The sequence below is a fragment of the Boleophthalmus pectinirostris genome, unplaced genomic scaffold (genome assembly GCF_026225935.1).
Source record: "Boleophthalmus pectinirostris isolate CB_2022bp ecotype Guang Dong unplaced genomic scaffold, ASM2622593v1 HiC_scaffold_20, whole genome shotgun sequence".
Taxonomy (NCBI): domain Eukaryota; kingdom Metazoa; phylum Chordata; class Actinopteri; order Gobiiformes; family Gobiidae; genus Boleophthalmus; species Boleophthalmus pectinirostris.
In genome coordinates, this window is record NW_026571153.1 from 25,487,117 (window position 1) to 25,511,409 (window position 24,293).

Here is a 24,293-nt window from a genome sequence, read left to right on the forward strand (position 1 = left end):
TGCCTCTGCCGGAGCCGGACAAAATGGCAGCGTGAAAAATCAGCTGATCTCACAACTGTGCGCCTTCACCGACTCTGCTGCGGTCGGAAATTACAATTATCTGTAATAACAGTGTAATTCTACTTTCATGCAGGTATTCATCCATGTTTCAGCTATTATTTAATAAAAGCGCATATATTACACTATTTTCTGATCCATGAGTTGTGTTTTGTTTCAGTTACACATGTTTAACACACAAACCCCCTTTTTTAGGTTTAGTTCTTCTCTCAAACTGAAAACTCTTGCACTTTGTGATGTCTTGTGGTAATATAAGAAGTGTTCCACTGTGTTTTTAGATTAGATTAGATTTAAATTTATTGTCCTTACACATGTATAAATACAAGGTAACGAAATGTGGTTTAGCATCTAATCAGAAGTGCAAGGAGCAGTAAGTGCGATACAGTATCCACAATATAGACAATATACAGTATATTACAGTGTAGATTGTAATGAATATATATAAATAAATATGGCAGTATGAACAGGAGGGAATGGGGTATAATATACATGGGGGGTATATAAGCAGATGTATTGTAAACAATATATACTATGAACAAATATACAGGGTGTGCTAAACTTTAAACTTTAAACTCCATTTTGATTATTTTCAGCCCTGGAATTGCCTCTCTCTATTGAACTAAAGGTAAAAACTAGCTGATAACTTTCAAACTACTGCTTAGACTTAGACTTAGATGAACTGTATTGATCCACAAGGAAAATTATTTGGACACTATAGCTCACACATCACAATATAATATAATAACAAAGAGTAAAAAATATCAATAGAAATAATAAATTCTAAATAAGTAGCAAAAAGATAGCAAGAAACTTGTGTCAAATAAGGCATAATTATATAAATGTATATGTACAAGTCAAAATAAAATATAAAAATATGTAATAAAATATACAAAAGGTCATAGGAAGAATACTGCTTCATGACATCACAAGGTGGAAGACAGCATTTTGAGTTTTGGAGATGTAGTATAGTAGATTATTTTACATAGGCATGATGTAAGCAACAAGATTTTAACTTTATAACCCTCTATAACCAATAGGATATATAAAGTTGAATTAGTTAACATGGATTTTACTACATGTAGCAGATATTTGAGTTTGAAATAACAAATAATGCAAAGATCACATATTTTTATAGTGTATAGGTGTGTTACATCACCCATAGTGTCAAATGAAGCTCACAATGCTAGAGAATTTGAAGCCAGTGTATGGCAAAAATGTCAAAATGAAAAACACCAGGGTCATGTAGAGCGGGTTAATATGAACATTTTAAGACCAAAATGACGAGGCTCACAGCAGCAGTTACAGAGAGAGGGGTGACAATTTCTCAATGTAAATTGAATTGGACCCAGAGTCTGTGGAGCTGGAAGTGTCCCCATACTCACTTCCTATTTGTAACGTGGTGGCTAGCAGGTTAGTTATATCCGTTTATACATTCAGTCTATGGTCTAAATGTGCAGGGTTTGTGTGTTAAACATGTCTAAATGAATCAAAACACTACTGCAGGTCTGTTTGTGATGAGTAAACAACATTATAACATACTGTAGATCAGAAAATAATGTAACATGCCCTTTAATCTTGCAGTGTGGTATTTTCTTGCCTGACAACTAAAGCAATTTGTGCTGAAAATAAGCACAGTGAATACAGGTGATCAAGGAGCCATCCATCAGTTCCAGCGTGTGTGGTTGTCTCTCTCTGTGTGTGTGTGTGTTATAATGTAAAGTAAAGTCAGTCATAAATCACAGGTGTTTGTCCTTCAGGAAGAGGGCATGTGCTGACAGCTCATCTAATATACTATAATGAAAATTGCACTTGTTTTATGTCCATACCTGTCTATAGATTTACACATTTATGGCATGTAACAGTGTTTTATGGGTTAACCAATATATAAAGTAAAATTCATTACACTAGCAGAAATTATAATTTGCATTTTAAACGTGTTTTGACCTAGCCAGACTGGCGCCACCTAGTGCCTCCGCTCAATTTAATTTCTCTCCAGTGACTAGGTCAGGAATCAGAATACACTAGACGGTTCGCAAAAACCCTGGTAGTGCGAGTTCGGGCACCAGCCAATCAGCGAAGAACCATATATTCTGTGTTGACAATGATTCCCGAGATCAAGGATTTAAAGCTGGAACAAAGAGAATGTTTGGTGAATTTCATCAAGTTTCGACCTGCTTCATGGTTAATATCTGAGGGACTGTTTGCATGAAAGAAAATCTGTCAAGTTCAATGTTTTTTTTTTTAAAGGGCTTATATTTTGCTATTTTCTGATCTATGTTATAATGTTGTTTGCCTTGTTAGAAACAAATCTGGAGTTGTGTTTTGTTTCATTCACACATGTAAATAAAGCCTGCACATTTAGGCTGAGTTTTTCTCCCAAATGTAAAACACTCTGGTCCACCTTGTGCTCCACTGTGTTTTTAAACTCCATACACCTTCATTAGAATCATTTGAATCATTTCAGCCCTGGAATTGCCAATCTCTATTGAACAACAGATAAAATGTAGCTGTTAACTTGAAAACTAGCGCTTCATGACATCACAAAGTGGAACAGAGCATTTTGAGCTTTGGAGATGTAGACAATTCAGGATTACTCAAACATGTGTGAATGAAACAAAACACAACTCCAGGTATGTTTTCGATGAGATAACAACATTATAACATGGCTTAAAGCTCACAAGAGTCAATTTTACTTAATATAGAATCTTTAAACATAAGTTATACATCAGATCTGTGGAGAGGCAAGTAAGAATACATGTTTTTTAAGGTATTTTTAACCAATAAAATCACCTATAATCACCAAAAACATCTCCGCGGAGACAAGCAGGTAGCAGACCTTCTATCAGAAAAGTTACGCAGTGCAGCTTTTAAAACACGCTTATTTCAGCAGCTTCCCACACCTTTTTCCCCATAATTTTACTTTGTCCCGCGGTCCTTGAACACAACCCGGAGCTATTGGACGCGACAGACATTTGGAACGTCTTTAAGGTGTCGCGGATTTCATTGAAGCGGTATTTTTAAGTATGAATTTAAATCTATTTTTATCAAAGCGCAGATAACGTAAACCTTTCCGCTCATTTTCATTCAGATGCGTTATTTTGCTTGGTGAATACGTGAAAATGGTGGCGGTATTTTTTCGCATATCTCGCCTCCTCGTTTTAAGGTCGTACCCGGAGAGTCCTCAGACGCCGTGTCCTCGTTTGACTCGAGCGCGTGGGGAGAACACGGTGTGCAGATGTGGGAAAGACGCGCGCTCCCGAGGCTACACGTGCACGCCCACGGCAGACAGGAATCATCGTTAAGACACAAGGATGCCCTGCCAGACTGTAGCGAGGAGGATTTCAGACAAAAGGTTAAAGCAGTGGTCACCTTATTTGCCTCAGACTATTATCTACTATTATTGTCTACTAGTTTGATTTATTGTAAGTTAGTATCGTCATATTTTTCAAAATGTGTGTCTTTGTGTGTCTCAATTTAAGCTGTAATTTAAAGATGCACTATGTAACTTTTTGGTTTGGGGATTCGTCACCTGCTTGTTTCTATGGAATTTCTCCGGAATGTTACACGGTATGACATTAAACAGCTCTACTTTACATTTATTCAATTTCAGGTGATTTTATAGCTCAAAAATACCTAGAAAAAAGACATTCTGAGTGTGAGCGGGGTCGCCGCTCCACAGATCTGACCTGTAACTTGGTCTGGTTTCGTCTGCATGAAGATAGAAAGGTTTAATGCCATACTGTGCAACATTCCAGACGAGGCAATATGCAACCTCCATGGAGAAAAGCATTCGACGGATCCTCCACCAGAAAAGTTACACAATGCACCTTTACCAATGTGTGTTTTCTATTTAAATACTCACTACTTTTAGGTAATTCTCTTGTAATTATCTATATTTTACATGATTTCCTATCGATCATGTGTCCATAATTGAGTCTTAATGAATAAATGAATGCCGTCTGGGGCTTTATTCTGACCTTAATGGTAAATAGTTTAACATAGCCTGCAGCATGTTTTTAATGGGCAGTTTTAGTGTCTGTGGAGGGACAGAGGCAGAGCCAGACCGAGCGTGGTGGTGCATGATGGGAGAGTGTGGTGCATGATGCGAGAGTGAGGAGGAGAGAGAGGGTCACGCGAGGACACGAGGAAGAGGAGAGTGACGAAGAGGAGACTGTACGACATGTGCCCAATGTCAGCGCGGATTTAATAAGGAGAATATGAGACCATTCACAAAGATATACTCACTATCTGGGCCACTATGGGGTTACATGAATTTCAGACATCATGGTTATTTTTCTTAATAATTCCAGTGGAAAGACAAAATGACAAAGAACAGTGTCTTGTATTGAAATATTGATTGTATTGTACTAATTGGTGGTGGTGGGAGGGACCAGTGGCACAGATTGGCAGCCTCGCTTTTGTCAGTCTGTCCTAGGGCTAGAATAATTTAAGATTATTTATGTAATGCAGGGGTCTCCAACCTGTAGCTCGGGAGCCACCAGCAGCTCTCCACCCCCTTCCAAGTAGCTCGCCAAAGGATTTCTGAATTATATGTACTTTGCTTATAACTACAGTTTGATTAATTAAATTCCTATTGCCATTGGAAATGTATAATTTTCAATTTTGTGCACTTATAATTCTATTTTATTTTGACTTGTGCATATAGTTATGTCTTGTGTCTCTTACTATCTTTTTTGCTACTTATTTAGAATTTATTACCATTTATAGTTTTTACTCTTTGTTATTATATTATATTGTGATGTGTGAGCTACTGTGTCCACATAATTTCCCTTGTGCATCAATAAAATTCATCTAAGTCTAATAAATAGAGAATGGTTTATGTTTTACAGGCATCTAACTGTGCCCAATTTAAGACTTACTCTCTTTTTTTTTTTTTTTGCATTGATTACATTTCTTGCAACTACTAAAACTAGTAGCTCTCTGGCATTTTTGTTTTATAAAAGTAGCTCACCGGAGGAAAAAGGTTGGAGATCTCTGATATAATGAATGCCATTATTGTGTTCATATTTACACTGGGGTCATTTATGGGGTATTGCACTTTACAGCAAAACTATACTGCGTTTGATGCTCTAGACTCGAGGTAATTTCTTTTTCTTTATCTATGACAATAAAATCTTGATTCTTATCACCATTGAGCGTGGAGTAAATGAATAATGCATAATGATTGAAGTAATATAATAGTAGTAGTAGTAGTAACAATGATAGGGGAAGTAGTATCAGTTTAATGATAATGGATCAGTTTCAATCAAGGCTCTTAGAGCACTTTACACCACTCACCCATGCACACACATTCATACACCAGTGTGCACATACTCTGGGGATTAGGGGGTTAAATGTCTTGCCCAAGGACACAATGACAGCATTTGTGGGAGCTGGAATCGCAGAGCCAACCTGTGGGTCAGTGGACAAAACGATCAACCAGCTGAGCTACTGTCATCCAAAGTAAACATGTACGGACATTTTGACCAACCCTAAAAAAAACAAATCCTCAGCACAGTACAAATGCTTCTTCAATCAGAGCTACAAAACATTCTTCAAATATACTGAATGTCTCTACGTAAAATAACAACATGCCACTGAAAACCTTCTCTACATTGAATAGTGGCCAGATTCAGGTATTTTCAAAGAATAGACATCAGCCATTTGAAAAACTAAAGGAATGGTGCAAAAACCCCACAAATGTTCAAATCATTCAGTATTGTCTAAAGCTTTTGTCACTTCACTGAAATAAATGTAATTGTATGCAGCCATCTGGTGTTGAACAAGTGTTACTTCCACATTTGCAGATCCACAGCTCAAAATACAGTGTAAGGAGGCCCTCTGGTGGTCAAACAGGGAAACGCAAGCACTGCATAATTCAAGACATAGAGTTATAAAAACACATGGGTTATCTCAGTATTTCCTTTTTTTTTTTTTTTTTTTTACATATTTAAATAATAATAATAATTAAAAAAAAAAAAAAAAAAGAAAAAAACATGAGCCAAAACTTCCTCAAGCACGGGCGAATGTTGTTTTAGAATTGTTTTGTGTAATCTCATAGAGCAGGTTACTTTGCAAAGAGTTGATGAAATAAAACAAAATCAATAGTTCAAAGTAGGCATTTGAATTAGGGTTGTAAAAAAGTATTGAAAATCAGATGCTAATCAATAGATGCATCACGAATTTCGGACTTCCGGTCATTGCGCAATACATACTGGGAAGGATTTTCCGAAAAAGTGAGCATCAAACCACCATGTTTGTTTTCCCAGAGGGATGCGTCTATTGACAAAGCCAGTCTTTTCTAGTCTTTTGAACCATATCGCTTTTGTTTCTGGTTCTGATATTGTCATATTTTAGTTTTGGGATTTGGACATTTGATTCTCACTTTTTTGGAAAATCCTCCCCAGTATGAATTGTGCAATGACCGGAAATCCGAAATTCTTGATGCGCCGATACAAAAACTAGTATCGAAAATAGATATGTATTTTTCGCAGGTATCCATACTAAAAAAGTCCCATTGACAGGACAGAAATTAACCTTTCCTGAATGTCTTTAGAATGATCTTGAGCTGTATCAGAACAAGTATAAGAGCACATAGACTATAGTACACACCCATGCACCACTATGGAATATAAGTATAATATAATATAATATGTAGTATAAGACCACATGGGAATAGAAAAAAAAGTACTACGATTTAATGTTGAAAATCACATTCTATTGTCTAAATAAAGTGTTTTTTTTTTTAGTATCATTGTGGTATCAGAATCAGTGCTGAGTATTGAGTCTATTTAGTATTAAAATTGAGTTTGAAATTTTAGTACCATGACAACACTAGTTTGAATTGACAGCAGTTGATTTATTTTAAATAATAAAAACAACTATACATTTCAAATACAAGTTATGTGTTAAAAATGTCCATATTTCTATAACTATCACATATTTGTTAACATGTGACTTTAATTGGGTTATGTATAAAAAAAATCTTTGTTATATTAATGTTTTTTGTTTTGTTTTTTCTAACAGCATCCATAGGGAATAAATACATGTGATAAATACACTGAAAGAGAACAGTAGGAGCCAAAGAAACAGTGTCAAGTTCCTGAATGTAGCTTTAATCGTCTGAGTCGGTGGCTTTGAGGGAAGGGCAACCGGTGCAGCTGCTGTGCCTCTTCTCTCGGAGGTGGTAGTCGAACTGTGGCAGCACCAGCACAGCGCCCTCTGGTGATGGGTCCGAGGTAAGGCCGTCCTCCTGCAGTGACATGATGTGCTTCACCAAACAAGTCATGGCGCTGTCAATGTTTGTGTTGTCCTGGAACAAAGAAGAGACAATTAAAGGGTCAAAACAAAGCAAAAGGATGAATGGTGAACTTAAAGAGCCTATTTTACTATGTTATAATGTTGTTTCCTCATCATAAACAGACCTGTAGTTGTGTTTTGTTTCATTCACACATGTTTAAAGCACAAACCCTGCATATTTACACTGAGTTTTTCTCTCAAACGAAAAACACTCTGCCCCACCTTGTGATGTCATGTGGTAATACAAGAAGTGCTCCACTATGTTTTTAAACTCCATGCACATTCACTAGACTCATTTGGATAATTTCAGCCCTGAAATTTCCAATCTCCACTGAACAAAACGTAAAAGGTAACTGTTAAAACAACCACTACATGACATCACAAGGTGTAACAGAGCATTTTGAGCTTTGGAGATGTAAACAGACAAATAATAAAGGGTTACTCAAACATGTGTGATAACAATATTATAACATGGAACTAAGTAGGTACAGTGCAGTGGGTGTTTATCAGTAGCAGTAAAAATGGGAGCTGATCAAGATTAAAGATGCACAAATCACTCCAAGTACAACTTAGAGTGAGTAAAAGGTGAGGGGAGACCTGGTTAAAAGCTCTGTAAAGTCAATTTTTCATAATAGGACTGCTTTAATTAGATCTAGCTTACTCAGATACTAAAAAAAGACATTCTAAAACCTTAAAAGTTTTATCTCTAATGGCAACTGGAAGAGCTTTTTATAAATCAGTGCTGCCATTTAGCGCTGAACAAGTGAATGCATGTGTATGTAAATGTATATCCAGTATCTCCTTCTTCCAAACACAGAGAGACTAGTGTTGAAAACAATGGACAAAGGAACAATAGTGACGACTGCTCCCAAGTTTACAACAGACAAATGTACATGTATAGTGTGATCCATTCCAGTCTAGTCCAGTCTGATCACAATCTAGTTTAGTTTAGTTATGCTTCTGTTGTAGGGAGCATTATACCTCTGATGACATCGATAACAAAGACTGAGCTAGCAGTGAGAGCCCTCAGTACAGCACAAAAATGTAATTACTGTATTTTTCATGGTTTGGGAGGTCCAGCGACTTATACTCCAGTGCGATTTATACATTAAAATGTTCACACTGACAGCCACGAGAGGGCGCTCTAGGCTTATGTGCCAGTATCTGCTACTCCTCTTACTACTGTACCACCATGTACCACTGTCACTTTGCACCCTACTGTGCATGTCTCCTGCAGAAAGAGCTGCTGTCCTGCTGCAAGTAGTGAAATATGCATCCAAAAACAGTAATCGAGCAGCAGAAAGAAAGTTTGGAGTGAGCAAGAAACTTGTGACAATGGGGAGGGTGCACCATGCAACTTTCCTGGAAGTCATCGGACTTCAATGGCACAACCATCCTGTCGGGATTCAGAAAGGCCAGAATAATTCTAACTGGAACTGATGCTGAGTCTGACGACAGCTACACAGAAGAGGAAGCAGTGCTCCATTTACGTCCAGAGGTCGTGGAGTTGCTCAGAAGTGACATCAAGGATGAAGAATTCAATGGATTTAGTGATTTGGAGTGAGATGGAGAGTTTGGTAAACTTGTTCTGTTCTGTTGTTTATGTTATATTTATCTGAAGAACTGTTCATATGTGACGTTAACAGTCTGTTGTTCTCTGTTCTATTGTTTTTACTAGAACTTGACTTTCAAGATGAAATGTCGGTTCCTGGTCTCTGATTTTATAAAATAAATTTCCATTAAAAAGTGTAACTTATACTCTGGTGTGACTTACATATGTTTTTTTTTTCTTCATTACACATTTTTTGACTGGTGCGACTTGTACTCTAGAGCGACTTATAGTCCGAAAAATACAGTAATCTAACTTTGTCGTGTGCTGTCCTTTTATGGGGACAGTCTTTTATAAATGAGGCCCCTGATTGTCACTATGGAGATCGATAGTTTTAATCCATTTTGTGTCTTTTCTAAAGTTGTCAGACTATATTAAAACTTTTTTGGCTGTGTTTGCTAGTGTGTGTTTCAATGTTTTTCCGTGGCAACAGCTGAACATTCCACCACAGAGATACGCGTAAAACACTCCCAGCATGATGTCAGTGATATCACCGCAAAGTATCAAACTTGTGAAAGCTGTGAGTGAAGGTGATGTTAGCACAGACCTTAGCTGAAGTCTCAAACCAGCCCACGAAGCCGTACTGCTGTGAGAAGGACTCCAGTTTGGGCACTTTGGAGCAGAGGCCCAAGCGACGCTGGTCACTTTTATTGGCCAAAAGAACCGCAGGAACTGGCCGGCCGTTACTCAGCGCCACCTGTAGAACACACAAGGGAGAAATAAGCTTATAAACAACAAATAACCAAATTATATTGCATCTTTACATTTACATGACCATAAACCAAATATTAAAGGTCCTGGATAACACAAAATTGACTCTTTCAACTTTCATTCACACATGTTTCAGTAACTTTTTATTATTAGTCTGTCTACATCTCCAAAGCTGTAAATGCTCTGTTCCCCCTTGTGATGTCATGAAGTTTTGAAGTTAAAAGCTACATTTTACCTTTAGTTCAGCAGAGATTGTCAAGTCCAGCACTGAAATTCTCTTAATGATTCTAGTGAAAGTGTATGGAGTTTAAATGGAGCACTTCCTGTATTACCACATGACATCATGCAAAAAATATGCTCAACACTTCTGCAAAAGTGAATCAGCTGATATGACGTAAGAGTAACACGAGTTGTAATTAATGTGATGAAACCTATAGTGATTTTTTTTTTTTTGTGGTTTGTTTTAATTCATGACTACACTACAAGTTAAAGCAGAAAAGTTACATAGTTCACCTTTAATTAGACCTTCATGCATACAGATTATTATAAACTACTAGGATGACCAGATTTAATAACTGGGAAACTGGGACATCCCCGGTTTGTGGTGGTTGGTAATAATAAAATTGTGAAATGATCTAATGACTGACATGTGAGTCATTATAGTCACATTTTCTTTGTGTTTTGGTCATTTTTAAGCAGCTTTGTGTTTGAGCAATCCTTTATTATTTGTCTGTCTGCATCTCCAAAGCTATAAATGCTCTGTTCCACGTTGTGATGTCATGTAGTGGTAGTTTTAACAGATCCTTTTACCTTTAATTCAGTAGAAATTGGCAATTCCAGGGCTGAATTTATCCAAATGATTCTAGTGAAGGTGCATGAAGTTTAAAAACACAGTGGAGCACTAGGTGAAACAGAGTGATTTCTGTGAGAGAAGAACTAACGCCCAAATATTGAAAATCCGTGAAACAAAACAACTCCAGGTTTTTTGATGAGAAAAACATTATAACATAGATGAGAAAACAGCGTAATATGAGCCCTTTAAAAATACTTTTGTACCTTTGAGTCCAGATCTCCTTTCCATTTGAGGACGGCCTGAAACGTGGAGAGCCGAGTCATGTCAAAGACCACTAGCGCCCCCACTGCCTCGCGGTAGTACACGCGCGTCATGTGACCATAGCGCTCCTGACCTGTGCAGAGAAAACAAGAATTAGGTTAGAATTAGGTAGTTTTTTAACATAATTTTAAAGTTCAACCAGTTCAAGAGCAAGTACAAGGGAATATTGGAAGTGAATTGATAATTTACTCATTGCCTCAAGTCTTCTGTCAGTAACAAGCTGTAAAACTATGGCCTATAGTAAGAAAATGACCAAGAAGATAAAACAGAGATGCTAAAAAAGTAAAAGGACATAAATGTGCAGAGTAGTGCCCAAAAAGTGTAAAGGCCCAACATTACCGAAAACTGACTCTTGTGAGCTTTAAATCATGTTAGACCTGGAGTTGTGTTTTGTTTCATTCACACAAACCCTGCATATTTAGGCTGAGATCTTCTCTCAAACAGAAAACACTCCAACTTGTGATGTCATGTGTTAATACAGGAAGTGCTCCAGGGTCTTTTAAACTCCACACACCTTCATTAGAATCATTTAGATCATTTCAGGCCTGGAAATGCCAATCTCTACTGAACAAAAGGTAAAAGGAGCTGTTAACTTGAAAACTACCGCTTCGTGACATCACAAGGTGGAAGAGAGCATTTTAAGATCAAATATGTGTGAATGAAACAAAACACAACTCCAGGTCTGTTTTTGTGACCAGAATTTCAAAATAAAAAACTGGGACACCATCAGTTTGTGGAGGCTGGTAATAATAAAATTGTGCAACAAGTGCGTAATGAAGGAAAATTGTTCTGCACTCGATCCACTCATGACTAACATGTGAGTCAGTATAGTCACATTTTCTTTGTGTTTTGGTCATTTTTAAACAGCTTTTCTGTATTTTACTGAAACACATGATTAATTTATGCCTCTTTACTGCTGGCAGGGATCAAATTGGTCAGAAATAGGGACATTTCTTGTATAAAACTGGGACAACTCACTGGTTTTGTATAAATCTGCTGGGACAAGGGACACGGGGCTCAAAACTGGGACTGTCCCGGGTAAATAGGGACGTCTAATCACCCTAGTTTTTGATAACTTAAAGCTCACTGGAGTCAATTTTGCGTAATATAGAGCCTTTAATCCCATATTGTGGAATTTTTCAAGTAAAGCAATAACAGGCAGGTGACAGGCCATTCAGCAGGAAAGTTACACAGTGTATATTAATATTTTCACACACAGCAGGTTTGCGTCATGAGTGGTGACTGTATGAGATGAATTGGTTCTGTTCTTGTCTCCATATTGGGATCATGTGGAGGAAGTTACTGCACTGAGCTCCTTTGACTCACAACTAAACGGGCTAATGATAACAGGTTAACGGGCTAACGACATGAGAAAGGCTCCAGATCAGCCCAGTGTTCATGATTCAGCCAAAAATATGAGTTGTAGTTGATGTGAGAAAACCTAAATTCATAGGTACACTACATATTAAAGCAGAAAAGTAGTTACATACTTGAATTAGACCTTCATGCATACAGATTATTATAAACTAGGGTGACCAGATTTTCAAAATAAAAAACTGGGACAAGGTTTGTGGTGGTTGGTAATAATAAAATTGTGAAATGATTGCGTAATTAAGGAAAGAAATTCAGCATTTGACCCATTCATGACTAACATGTGAGTCAGTACAGTCACATTTTCTTTGTGGTTTTATCATTTTCAAGCAGCTTATCTGTATTTTACATAAATAAATGATAAGCCTCTCTTTACTGTTGGCAGGGGTCACATTGGTCAAAATTAGGGACACCTGGGACATTTCTTGCATAAAACTGGGACAAATCACTGGTTCTTGATAAACCTGGACACAGGGCTCCAAACTGGGACTGTCCCTGGTAAATACTGTAGAGACGTCTGGTCACCACATTACAACTATATTGTCTTTATAATTTTAAAAGTCCTATTTTACACAAAACTGACTCTTGTGAGCTTTAAGTCATGTTCTAATGTTGTTTCCTCCTCAAAAACAGACCTGGAGTTGTGTTTTGTTTCATTCACACATGTTTGAGTAACTTTTTATTATTAGTCTGTCTACATGTCCAAAGCTCAAAATGTTCTGTTCCACCTTGTGATGTCATGAAGGGGTAGTTTTCAAGTTAACAGCTCCTTTTACCTTTTGTTCAGCAGAGATTAACAATTCCAGCACTGAAGTTATCCTATTATTCTAGTGAAGGAGAGTGGCGATTTTTGGGGGTGTCTAAAGTTTAAGTCAAGGCTCAAAAAATACTGATCTAATTTTAAGTGTTTAGGTGAACCAGACTCAGACTGTGGCTTCAAAGACGACAATTCAATTCTGACTTAAACTAATATTCCAGTTAAGCCCCTGCTTTGAAGTTTGACCTGGTTTAGTCCTGGTTTAGGCCTGTTTAAATCTTGATTCCTGGTTTAGTCTTGATTTAGATCTGGTTTAGGTTCCAAGTTCATTTCAAATTTAGTCCAAGTTTAGTTCTTGCAACTGGGGTGTTCCTAGTTTAGTCCTGGTTTGGTTCTGGCTTAGTCCTGGTTTAGTCCTGGTTTAACTTTAGTTTATGCTTGGTTTAGTTCAAGTTCAGTCCTGGATTACTCCTGGTTTATTTCTGGTTTAACTTTAGTTGATACTTAGTTTAGTTCAAGTTCAATTCTGTATTAGTCCTGGTTTAACATTAGTTTAGGTTTGGTTTAGTTCATGTTTAGCCCTGGGTTAGAACTGGTTTAGCCTTGGTTTAGTCCTGGTTTAGTCTGAGTTTAGATCAAATTCAGTCCTGGATTAGTCAAGGTTTTGTCCTGGTTTAGTTCAAGTTTAATCCTGATTTACTCCTGTTTTAACCTTAGTTTATGCTTGGTTTAGTTCAGGTTCAGTCCTGGTTTGGTCCTGGTTTAGTCCTGGTTTAACCATTGTTTATGCTTGGTTTAGTTCAGGTTCAGTCCTGGTTTGGTCCTGGTTTAGTCCTGGTTTAACCTTAGTTTATGCTTGGTTTAGTTCAGGTTCAGTTCTGGTTTGGTCCTGGTTTAGTCCTGGTTTAACCATTGTTTATGCTTGGCTTAGTTCAGGTTCAGTCCTGGTTTGGTCCTGGTTTAGTCCTGGTTTAACCTTAGTTTATGCTTGGTTTAGTTCAGGTTCAGTTCTGGTTTGGTCCTGGTTTAGTCCTGGTTTAACCTTAGTTTATGCTTGGCTTAGTTCAGGTTCAGTCCTGGTTTGGTCCTGGTTTAGTCCTGGTTTAACCTTAGTTTATGCTTGGCTTAGTTCAGGTTCAGTCCTGGTTTGGTCCTGGTTTAGTCCTGGTTTAACCTTAGTTTATGCTTGGTTTAGTTCAGGTTCAGTCCTGGTTTGGTCCTGGTTTAGTCCTGGTTTAACCTTAGTTTATGCTTGGTTTAGTTCAGGTTCAGTCCTGATTTGGTCCTGGTTTAGTCCTGGTTTAACCTTAGTTTATGCTTGGTTTAGTTCAGGTTCAGTTCTGGTTTGGTCCTGGTTTAGTCCTGGTTTAACCTTAGTTTATGCTTGGCTTAGTTCAGGTTCAGTCCTGGTTTGGTCCTGGTTTAGTCCTGGTTTAACCATTGTTTATGCTTGGTTTAGTTCAGGTTCAGTCCTGGTTTGGTCCTGGTTTAGTCCTGGTTTAACCTTAGTTTATGCTTGGCTTAGTTCAGGTTCAGTTCTGGTTTGGTCCTGGTTTAGTCCTGGTTTAACCATTGTTTATGCTTGGCTTAGTTCAGGTTCAGTCCTGGTTTGGTCCTGGTTTAGTCCTGGTTTAACCATTGTTTATGCTTGGTTTAGTTCAGGTTCAGTTCTGGTTTGGTCCTGGTTTAGTCCTGGTTTAACCTTAGTTTATGCTTGGCTTAGTTCAGGTTCAGTCCTGGTTTGGTCCTGGTTTAGTCCTGGTTTAACCTTAGTTTATGCTTGGCTTAGTTCAGGTTCAGTCCTGGTTTGGTCCTGGTTTAGTCCTGGTTTAACCTTAGTTTATGCTTGGTTTAGTTCAGGTTCAGTCCTGGTTTGGTCCTGGTTTAGTCCTGGTTTAACCTTAGTTTATGCTTGGTTTAGTTCAGGTTCAGTCCTGGTTTGGTCCTGGTTTAGTCCTGGTTTAACCTTAGTTTATGCTTGGTTTAGTTCAGGTTCAGTTCTGGTTTGGTCCTGGTTTAGTCCTGGTTCAACCTTAGTTTATGCTTGGTTTAGTTCAGGTTCAGTCCTGGTTTGGTCCTGGTTTAGTCCTGGTTTAACCTTAGTTTATGCTTGGTTTAGTTCAGGTTCAGTTCTGGTTTGGTCCTGGATTAGTCCTGGTTTAACCTTAGTTTATGCTTGGTTTAGTTCAGGTTCAGTCCTGGTTTGGTCCTGGTTTAGTCCTGGTTTAACCATTGTTTATGCTTGGTTTAGTTCAGGTTCAGTCCTGGTTTGGTCCTGGTTTAGTCCTGGTTTAACCTTAGTTTATGCTTGGCTTAGTTCAGGTTCAGTCCTGGTTTGGTCCTGGTTTAGTCCTGGTTTAACCTTAGTTTATGCTTGGTTTAGTTCAGGTTCAGTTCTGGTTTGGTCCTGGTTTAGTCCTGGTTTAACCTTAGTTTATGCTTGGCTTAGTTCAGGTTCAGTTCTGGTTTGGTCCTGGTTTAGTCCTGGTTTAACCTTAGTTTATGCTTGATTTAGTTCAGGTTCAGTCCTGGTTTGGTCCTGGTTTAGTCCTGGTTTAACCATTGTTTATGCTTGGTTTAGTTCAGGTTCAGTCCTGGTTTGGTCCTGGTTTAGTCCTGGTTTAACCATTGTTTATGCTTGGCTTAGTTCAGGTTCAGTCCTGGTTTGGTCCTGGTTTAGTCCTGGTTTAACCTTAGTTTATGCTTGGTTTAGTTCAGGTTCAGTTCTGGTTTGGTCCTGGTTTAGTCCTGGTTTAACCATTGTTTATGCTTGATTTAGTTCAGGTTCAGTCCTGGTTTGGTCCTGGTTTAGTCCTGGTTTAACCATTGTTTATGCTTGGTTTAGTTCAGGTTCAGTTCTGGTTTGGTCCTGGTTTAGTCCTGGTTTAACCTTAGTTTATGCTTGGCTTAGTTCAGGTTCAGTCCTGGTTTGGTCCTGGTTTAGTCCTGGTTTAACCATTGTTTATGCTTGGTTTAGTTCAGGTTCAGTCCTGGTTTGGTCCTGGTTTAGTCCTGGTTCAACCTTAGTTTATGCTTGGTTTAGTTCAGGTTCAGTCCTGGTTTGGTCCTGGTTTAGTCCTGGTTTAACCATTGTTTATGCTTGGTTTAGTTCAGGTTCAGTTCTGGTTTGGTCCTGGTTTAGTCCTGGTTCAACCTTAGTTTATGCTTGGTTTAGTTCAGGTTCAGTCCTGGTTTGGTCCTGGTTTAGTCCTGGTTTAACCATTGTTTATGCTTGGCTTAGTTGAGGTTCAGTCCTGTTTGGTCCTGGTTTAGTCCTGGTTTAACCTGCTTGTTTATTCAGGTTCAGTCCTGGTTTGGTCCTGGTTTAGTCCTGGTTTAACCTTAGTTTATGCTTGGTTTAGTTCAGGTTCAGTTCTGGTTTGGTCCTGGTTTAGTCCTGGTTTAACCTTAGTTTATGCTTGGTTTAGTTCAGGTTCAGTCCTGGTTTGGTCCTGGTTTAGTCCTGGTTTAACCATTGTTTATGCTTGGTTTAGTTCAGGTTCAGTTCTGGTTTGGTCCTGGTTTAGTCCTGGTTCAACCTTAGTTTATGCTTGGTTTAGTTCAGGTTCAGTCCTTTTGGTTTTCCTGGTTTAGTCCTGGTTTAACCTTAGTTTATGCTTGGTTTAGTTCAGGTTCAGTTCTGGTTTGGTCCTGGTTTAGTCCTGGTTTAACCTTAGTTTATGCTTGGCTTAGTTCAGGTTCAGTTCTGGTTTGGTCCTGGTTTAGTCCTGGTTTAACGTTAGTTTATGCTTGGTTTAGTTCAGGTTCAGTCCTGGTTTGGTCCTGGTTTAGTCCTGGTTTAACCATTGTTTATGCTTGGTTTAGTTCAGGTTCAGTCCTGGTTTGGTCCTGGTTTAGTCCTGGTTTAACCATTGTTTATGCTTGGCTTAGTTCAGGTTCAGTCCTGGTTTGGTCCTGGTTTAGTCCTGGTTTAACCATTGTTTATGCTTGGTTTAGTTCAGGTTCAGTTCTGGTTTGGTCCTGGTTTAGTCCTGGTTTAACCTTAGTTTATGCTTGGTTTAGTTCAGGTTCAGTTCTGGTTTGGTCCTGGTTTAGTCCTGGTTCAACCTTAGTTTATGCTTGGTTTAGTTCAGGTTCAGTCCTGGTTTGGTCCTGGTTTAGTCCTGGTTTAACCTTAGTTTATGCTTGGTTTAGTTCAGGTTCAGTTCTGGTTTGGTCCTGGTTTAGTCCTGGTTTAACCTTAGTTTATGCTTGGTTTAGTTCAGGTTCAGTCCTGGTTTGGTCCTGGTTTAGTCCTGGTTTAACCATTGTTTATGCTTGGTTTAGTTCAGGTTCAGTCCTGGTTTGGTCCTGGTTTAGTCCTGGTTTAACCTTAGTTTATGCTTGGCTTAGTTCAGGTTCAGTCCTGGTTTGGTCCTGGTTTAGTCCTGGTTTAACCTTAGTTTATGCTTGGTTTAGTTCAGGTTCAGTTCTGGTTTGGTCCTGGTTTAGTCCTGGTTAACCTTAGTTTATGCTTGGTTTAGTTCAGGTTCAGTTCTGGTTTGGTCCTGGTTTAGTCCTGGTTTAACCTTAGTTTATGCTTGGCTTAGTTCAGGTTCAGTTCTGGTTTGGTCCTGGTTTAACCATTGTTTATGCTTGGTTTAGTTCAGGTTCAGTTCTGGTTTGGTCCTGGTTTAGTCCTGGTTTAACCTTAGTTTATGCTTGGTTTAGTTCAGGTTCAGTCCTGGTTTGGTCCTGGTTTAGTCCTGGTTTAACCATTGTTTATGCTTGGTTTAGTTCAGGTTCAGTTCTGGTTTGGTCCTGGTTTAGTCCTGGTTCAACCTTAGTTTATGCTTGGTTTAGTTCAGGTTCAGTCCTGGTTTGGTCCTGGTTTAGTCCTGGTTTAACCTTAGTTTATGCTTGGTTTAGTTCAGGTTCAGTTCTGGTTTGGTCCTGGTTTAGTCCTGGTTTAACCTTAGTTTATGCTTGGTTTAGTTCAGGTTCAGTTCTGGTTTAGTCCTGGTTTAGTCCTGGTTTAACCATTGTTTATGCTTGGTTTAGTTCAGGTTCAGTCCTGGTTTGGTCCTGGTTTAGTCCTGGTTTAACCATTGTTTATGCTTGGTTTAGTTCAGGTTCAGTCCTGGTTTGGTCCTGGTTTAGTCCTGGTTTAACCATTGTTTATGCTTGGCTTAGTTTCAGGTTCAGTCCTGGTTTGGTCCTGGTTTAGTCCTGGTTTAACCATTGTTTATGCTTGGTTTAGTTCAGGTTCAGTTCTGGTTTGGTCCTGGTTTAGTCCTGGTTTAACCTTAGTTTATGCTTGGTTTAGTTCAGGTTCAGTTCTGGTTTGGTCCTGGTTTAGTCCTGGTTTAACCTTAGTTTATGCTTGGTTTAGTTCAGGTTCAGTCCTGGTTTGGTCCTGGTTTAGTCCTGGTTTAACCTTAGTTTATGCTTGGTTTAGTTCAGGTTCAGTTCTGGTTTGGTCCTGGTTTAGTCCTGGTTTAACCTTAGTTTATGCTTGGTTTAGTTCAGGTTCAGTCCTGGTTTGGTCCTGGTTTAGTCCTGGTTTAACCATTGTTTATGCTTGGTTTAGTTCAGGTTCAGTCCTGGTTTGGTCCTGGTTTAGTCCTGGTTTAACCTTAGTTTATGCTTGGCTTAGTTCAGGTTCAGTCCTGGTTTGGTCCTGGTTTAGTCCTGGTTTAACCTTAGTTTATGCTTGGCTTAGTTCAGGTTCAGTCCTGGTTTGGTCCTGGTTTAGTCCTAGTTTAACCATTGTTTATGCTTGGTTTAGTTCAGGTTCAGTCCTGGTTTGGTCCTGGTTTAGTCCTGGTTTAACCTTAGTTTATGCTTGGTTTAGTTCAGGTTCAGTTCTGGTTTGGTCCTGGTTTAGTCCTGGTTTAACCTTAGTTTATGCTTGGCTTAGTTCAGGTTCAGTTCTGGTTTGGTCCTGGTTTAACCATTGTTTATGCTTGGTTTAGTTCAGGTTCAGTTCTGGTTTGGTCCTGGTTTAGTCCTGGTTTAACCTTAGTTTATGCTTGGTTTAGTTCAGGTTCAGTCCTGGTTTGGTCCTGGTTTAGTTCTGTTGAATCTTGGTTTTGTTAACATAGTCTGGCTCGGTGTAGTTCTAGAGAGGAGTCCTTGTCTGCAGTAAATGAGCCAATACCAGAGCCATTACAGTACATTGTATAACTCTTGGCCTAACCACTTCCCCCTGACCTCCTGAGCTGCTGTGTCTCCATTTAAACACATAACTCACTCACTATCTCCGGAATTATCACGATTGGAGTTAATTACACCATCCTCTTTTCAGTGCGTGCATTGTGTACTCACTCCACTGAACACTGCACGGTCCCGTCCTTATGTAAATGCTGCTGTTATCAGGAGGAGGAGTTGCTTAAAGGCACACAGGCAAAGCACACACACACTACAGTTTGAAAAATGTAAACACGAGTCATGTTTGTTTAGCTGACTTTACAATGTTGACTTTTCATTAATGATGTGCACTATCTTGACTGGGTGGTTTTATGTTTCCACTTCTGTTGTATTTTACTTAAGCAGTGAAGTGACGTTTTTTTCTTAAAGGTGCACTGTGTAACTTTCTCGTGGAAGATCCGCCACTTGCTTGTCCTCATGGAAATGTTATTGCTTTGTCCACCGCTGGATTTGCCAACCTCTACTTAACAAAAGGTAACTTGTTAACTTGAAAACTACAGCTTCATGACATCACAAAGTGGAACAGAGCATTTTGAGCTTTGGAGATGTAGACAGACTAATAATAAAGGGTTACTCAAACATGTATGAATGAAACAAAACACTACTCCAGGTCTGTTTTTGAAAGGGTGACCAGCATTTCAACATAAAAACTAGGACACCCTCAGTTCGTGGTGGCTGGTAATAATAAAATTGTGTAAAAAAAAAAAAAGTGCATAATGAAGGAAAACAGTTCTGCACTAGGCCCATTCATAACTAACACGTGTCACTAAAGTCACATTTTCTTTGTGTTTTGATCATTTTTAATCAGGTTTTCTGTATTTTACTGAAACAATTTATAAAAACGTAAAACATAAAACGTGAAAAACATAAACCCGAGTCATGTTTGTTTAGCTGACTTCACAATGTTGACTTTTTGATAAAGATGTGCACTATCTCAACTAGGTGGTTTTATGTTTCCGCTTCTGTTGTGTTTTACTTTCGCAGTGAAGTCATGTTTTTTTCTTAAAAGTGCATTGCGTAACGTTCTAGTAGAGGGTCCACCACTTGCTTGTCCTCGTGGAAATGCTATTGCTTTGTCTAGAATGCCCCACAGTATGGAGTCAAACTTATGTATTTCCATGAAGACAAGCCCACAATGCTTCCAGGCCAGATCTGCGGAGAGACGAGCTCACCCACTGTAGGAATGCATATTTTTCGTAGTATGTTTGAGCAGTAAAACACCTGTAATTGAATAAATGCAACATAGATGAGTTTACTGCCATACGGTAAAACCTTTCAGACAAAGCAATAAAATCTCCATGGAAACAAGTTTGTGTCAGGCCCCCAACCAAAAAGTTACACAGTGCACCTTTAATACTCAAGACAAATGAAGATTAAAGAAGGAGGTATCACACTTCTATGGATTGGCAGCTCATATTATATTTAGGTCACCATTTTACCTTTTATAGTTTTGAAAATGCAGTATTTGCCAAAAATAACACATCTCAAAGTTTAGTACTGACACTACTGCACATCACATCAGGTTTGTGAAGTTGTAGTGTATTGTTTTGTATCATATGTCTATATTTATGGAAAATTTGGATGCATTATGACGTAAGCTTGTGGGCAAAGCTTTGTACAGGCTCATACGCTTAACCATAAGGGTTCAAATAGTGCCTGGGAGAGATCGCTAAATTATTCATACATGCACAGGTGATGACTAAAACATTTCTGAGCACATTTTTGACGAGGAAACATTATAACATGATAGAAATACCCCGAAAGTCGTATGAAACCGCTTCTGTATTCATTCACAACACTTCTGAAGCCACAGGACAGACTGATGGACACGTGGCTGCCAATGTGCACCATCTACCCCTTTGACTCCCATAACACACATTTAAAACAGCAGAAGTGCCTTGCTCAATGACAGAAAGAATATAATGTGTGCATACTCAGTTGGTCTCATTTAATTACTGCAAGAGACTAAAAAATGTGGGAAAGGCAAAGGATTATTTCTAAATGAAGAGGCATGACTGTAGTGCAAATTGCCTTTCAAAAGATTAAAGGTGCACTGCTGCTTTTTTTTTTTTTTTTTTTTTTTTTTTTTTGGTGGAGGGTGCACTACCAGCTTATCACAATGAAGATGTATATCCATGAGCTACAATGGCAAGTTTTACCCGAGTAAGATTACTGTTACCCCAGTAAAAGTATGCTGCTATAAAGTACAATTTCTTTAAGAGATTTCTCAAGTAGATGTAATACTACTCACCGATTATTACTGCATATGGATCTTGAATTATTGCAATAAATTATATAAGGTTTAACCCTAGGGTGACCAGATTTTCAATAAAAATTGGGACATTTCTGGTTTGTGGTGGTTTGTATTAATACAATTGAGAAACGAGTGCGTAATTAAGGAAAGATTTTATGCACTTGGCATTGATGTGAGTCAGTATAGTCATATTTTCTTTGTGTTTTCGTCATGTTTAAGCAGCTTTTCTGTATTTTACATTAAAAAAATGACAGTTTATGCCTCTCTTTACTGTTGGCACGGATCAAATTTGTCAAAAATAGGGACATACGCGGGGCATTTCATGTATAAAACTGACAAAACACTGGTTTTGGATAAATCTGCTGGGATAGAGGGGACACAGGGCTCAAAACTGAGACTGTCCCAGGTAAATAGGTACATCTGGTCACCCTATTTAACCTATTTTCGTTATTTTTTCCTAAACTCACCAGCAATGTCCCAGAGCTGGAGCCTAATCACGGTCTTATGATCCCAATTCAGCACTTTGAGAGCGAAGTCCACGCCGATGGTCGCGCGATAATGCTGCGAGAAAACCTGGTGCACGTAGCGCTTTATGATGGACGTCTTCCCCACTCCCAGATCCCCGATCACCAGCACTTTGAGAAGCCGCTCCTGCTGCATCTCCGCCCGGCTTCAGAGCTCCCGGACGCGCGGTGAGGTGATGCGAAACTGGAGCTGTGCCAAACGGTGCGCCTGCTACTACAAATAAAACTGTACGTGTGTTTTAATTACAAAACGATAATCCCATGCGTATTTTCAAAGATATTCCAAGTACGATAGGTTATGTGTTGTTATGGGGTCGTTGCATCATAGGAAGTTAAACAGTAGAAGAAAGGAGAACTCATCGTGTCAAATGCTGTCGTGGCAAAAGAAAAAAAAAAACACTTCTTAGCCTGTTATCTCGTCAGTTTGTGGTTTGGTTGCATCCTCTCTTCTGTGCACCCTGACACGGCACAAAACGCGATAAGTAGTTGAAGATGTCAGTGCGTAAAACTAAGTGCCAAACTTGGATGAAACTCCCGTCAGCGGTTTTGGACAATAAAGAACCACGCCCCCTTCAGGACAGGGCGGCTTCTGTGGGACTAAAATTAGACTGAAATTATAAATAAATAGGGGAAAAAAAAGATGTGTGGACATGGGTTTGTGGCATTTAATATTTAACTATAATTTGTAGGTTACCCAGAACACGGTAAGACTGTTTACATCATGGAGCTATGGACACAGAGGTGATTGGGCAAAACTAACGCTCCAATCTCATAACATTTAATAACAGTCCTTTCAAAGTAAATGATGTAAAAATGAATCATGCTGGAAATTAAAACACAATCAAATATAAAAGAAAAGCCATTTTGTGCTAGAGCTTTGTTTCATTCACACAAACCATGGATATTTAGGCTGAGTTCTTCTCTCAAACAGAAAACACTTTGTTCCGCTTTGTGATGCCATGTGGTGATACAGGAAGTGCTCCACTGTGTTTTTAAACTCTATACACCTTCACTAGAATTGTATGGATAACTTTGGCCCTGCAATTGCCCATTTTTACTGAGATAGATTAAAGATAAAAGGTAGCTGTCACTATCTATCGCTTCATGACATCACAAGGTGGAACAGATCAATTTGAGCTTTGGAGATGGAAACAGATTGATAATAAAGAGTTACTGAAACATGTGTGAATGAAACAAAAATAATTTCTTTACTAAAATCCACCCATGAGCAAATTGAGTGTCATAGCAGCTGCTTTTTTATAGTTTTGCCATGTGGGTGCATTGTTCAGTAAGATACAACATCAATTTTAGCCTTTGCAAAAAGAGTCTAAAACACTTTAAATCTATGTTACAGAAAAGTTATGTAGTGTCAACTATTAAAACCTAAAGTCCTATATTACACACAGCTTTTTAGTCATGTTATAATGTTGTTTCCTTCTCAAAAACAGACCTGGAGTTGTGTTTTGTTTCATTCACACATGTTTGAGTAACTCTTTATTATTAGTCTATTTACATCTCCAAAGCTCAAAATGTTTTGTTCCATTTTGTGATGTCATGAAGTGGTAATTTTCAAGTTAAGAGAAAAGAACTCAGCCTAAATATGCAGAGTTTGTGTGTTAAACATGTGTGAATGAACCAAATGCAACTCCAGGTCTGTTTGTGATGAGAAAACAACATTAAAACAGGTCGGAAAACAGTGTAAAATTTGTCCTTTAACAATAACGTAAAAATGTTCTCATTGATTAAAACTAGACCTGATTCTAAGGAGCAGCTGCTGTGGGGCAGATGGACTAATGATTTGAACAACCACTATTGATCCCTCTCCTTTAAAACAACCTGAGTTGGAGTTATATATTAAAATGTAGACTTGATGTTTTGCCTGTATTATGAGTTACACAGACTTGTCACTAAAGACCAGGTTTCCTTTTGCTGTTTCAGAAGCATCACAACATTCTATAGGCCAAGAATATTTAATACAGACGGGAGCAGCTAAAACAAATATTGTTAAAATGCAGATTTCTGTTGTAATACAGTGAGTTCTTGGGTCTAGTCACTGATAGAAATGATTAAGTTAAACATTTGTGCTTTTACCTTTTGGCTATTTCATATAAAAGTACAATGTTATCAATTACAAAAAAAACAAAAAAACTCTTTCCCCCATGTGGGAATATGACACCATCACACTGTAGAGCCTAGAATAGTTTATCTACGCAAAGCCATAACCAAATTAGATGTATAAATATACTCCGTGGAACAATAAAACGATAATAAAACCAAAATGAGTATGACTGCTAGTTTAAAATATTGAAAGGTGCAGTATGTAACTTTTCTGGTGATGGTGTGGGGTTCATCACCATGGAGATGTTAATGTTCCGTTCTACAGTGTCTCACATCTATTTAGTCCATTACTGGTGATTTTATTTTTACAGTTTTATTGTGAAAGGGGT

The 24,293-nt window shown here is 38.4% G+C and overlaps 1 protein-coding gene across 1 annotated transcript; it reads right to left on the reverse strand.

The window, feature by feature from the left end:
- Positions 1-6,895: 6,895 nt before the first annotated feature.
- On the reverse strand, positions 6,896-22,387 carry zgc:162171 (uncharacterized protein LOC565931 homolog). Its single transcript, XM_020917793.2, has 4 exons — positions 21,790-22,387; positions 10,733-10,863; positions 9,513-9,662; positions 6,896-7,369 (listed from the first exon to the last, which is right to left on the reverse strand). Exons 1-4 carry the CDS (start codon positions 21,980-21,982, stop codon positions 7,172-7,174), a joined length of 672 nt encoding a protein of 223 aa, XP_020773452.1. The 5' UTR covers positions 21,983-22,387; the 3' UTR covers positions 6,896-7,171.
- Positions 22,388-24,293: the final 1,906 nt, after the last annotated feature.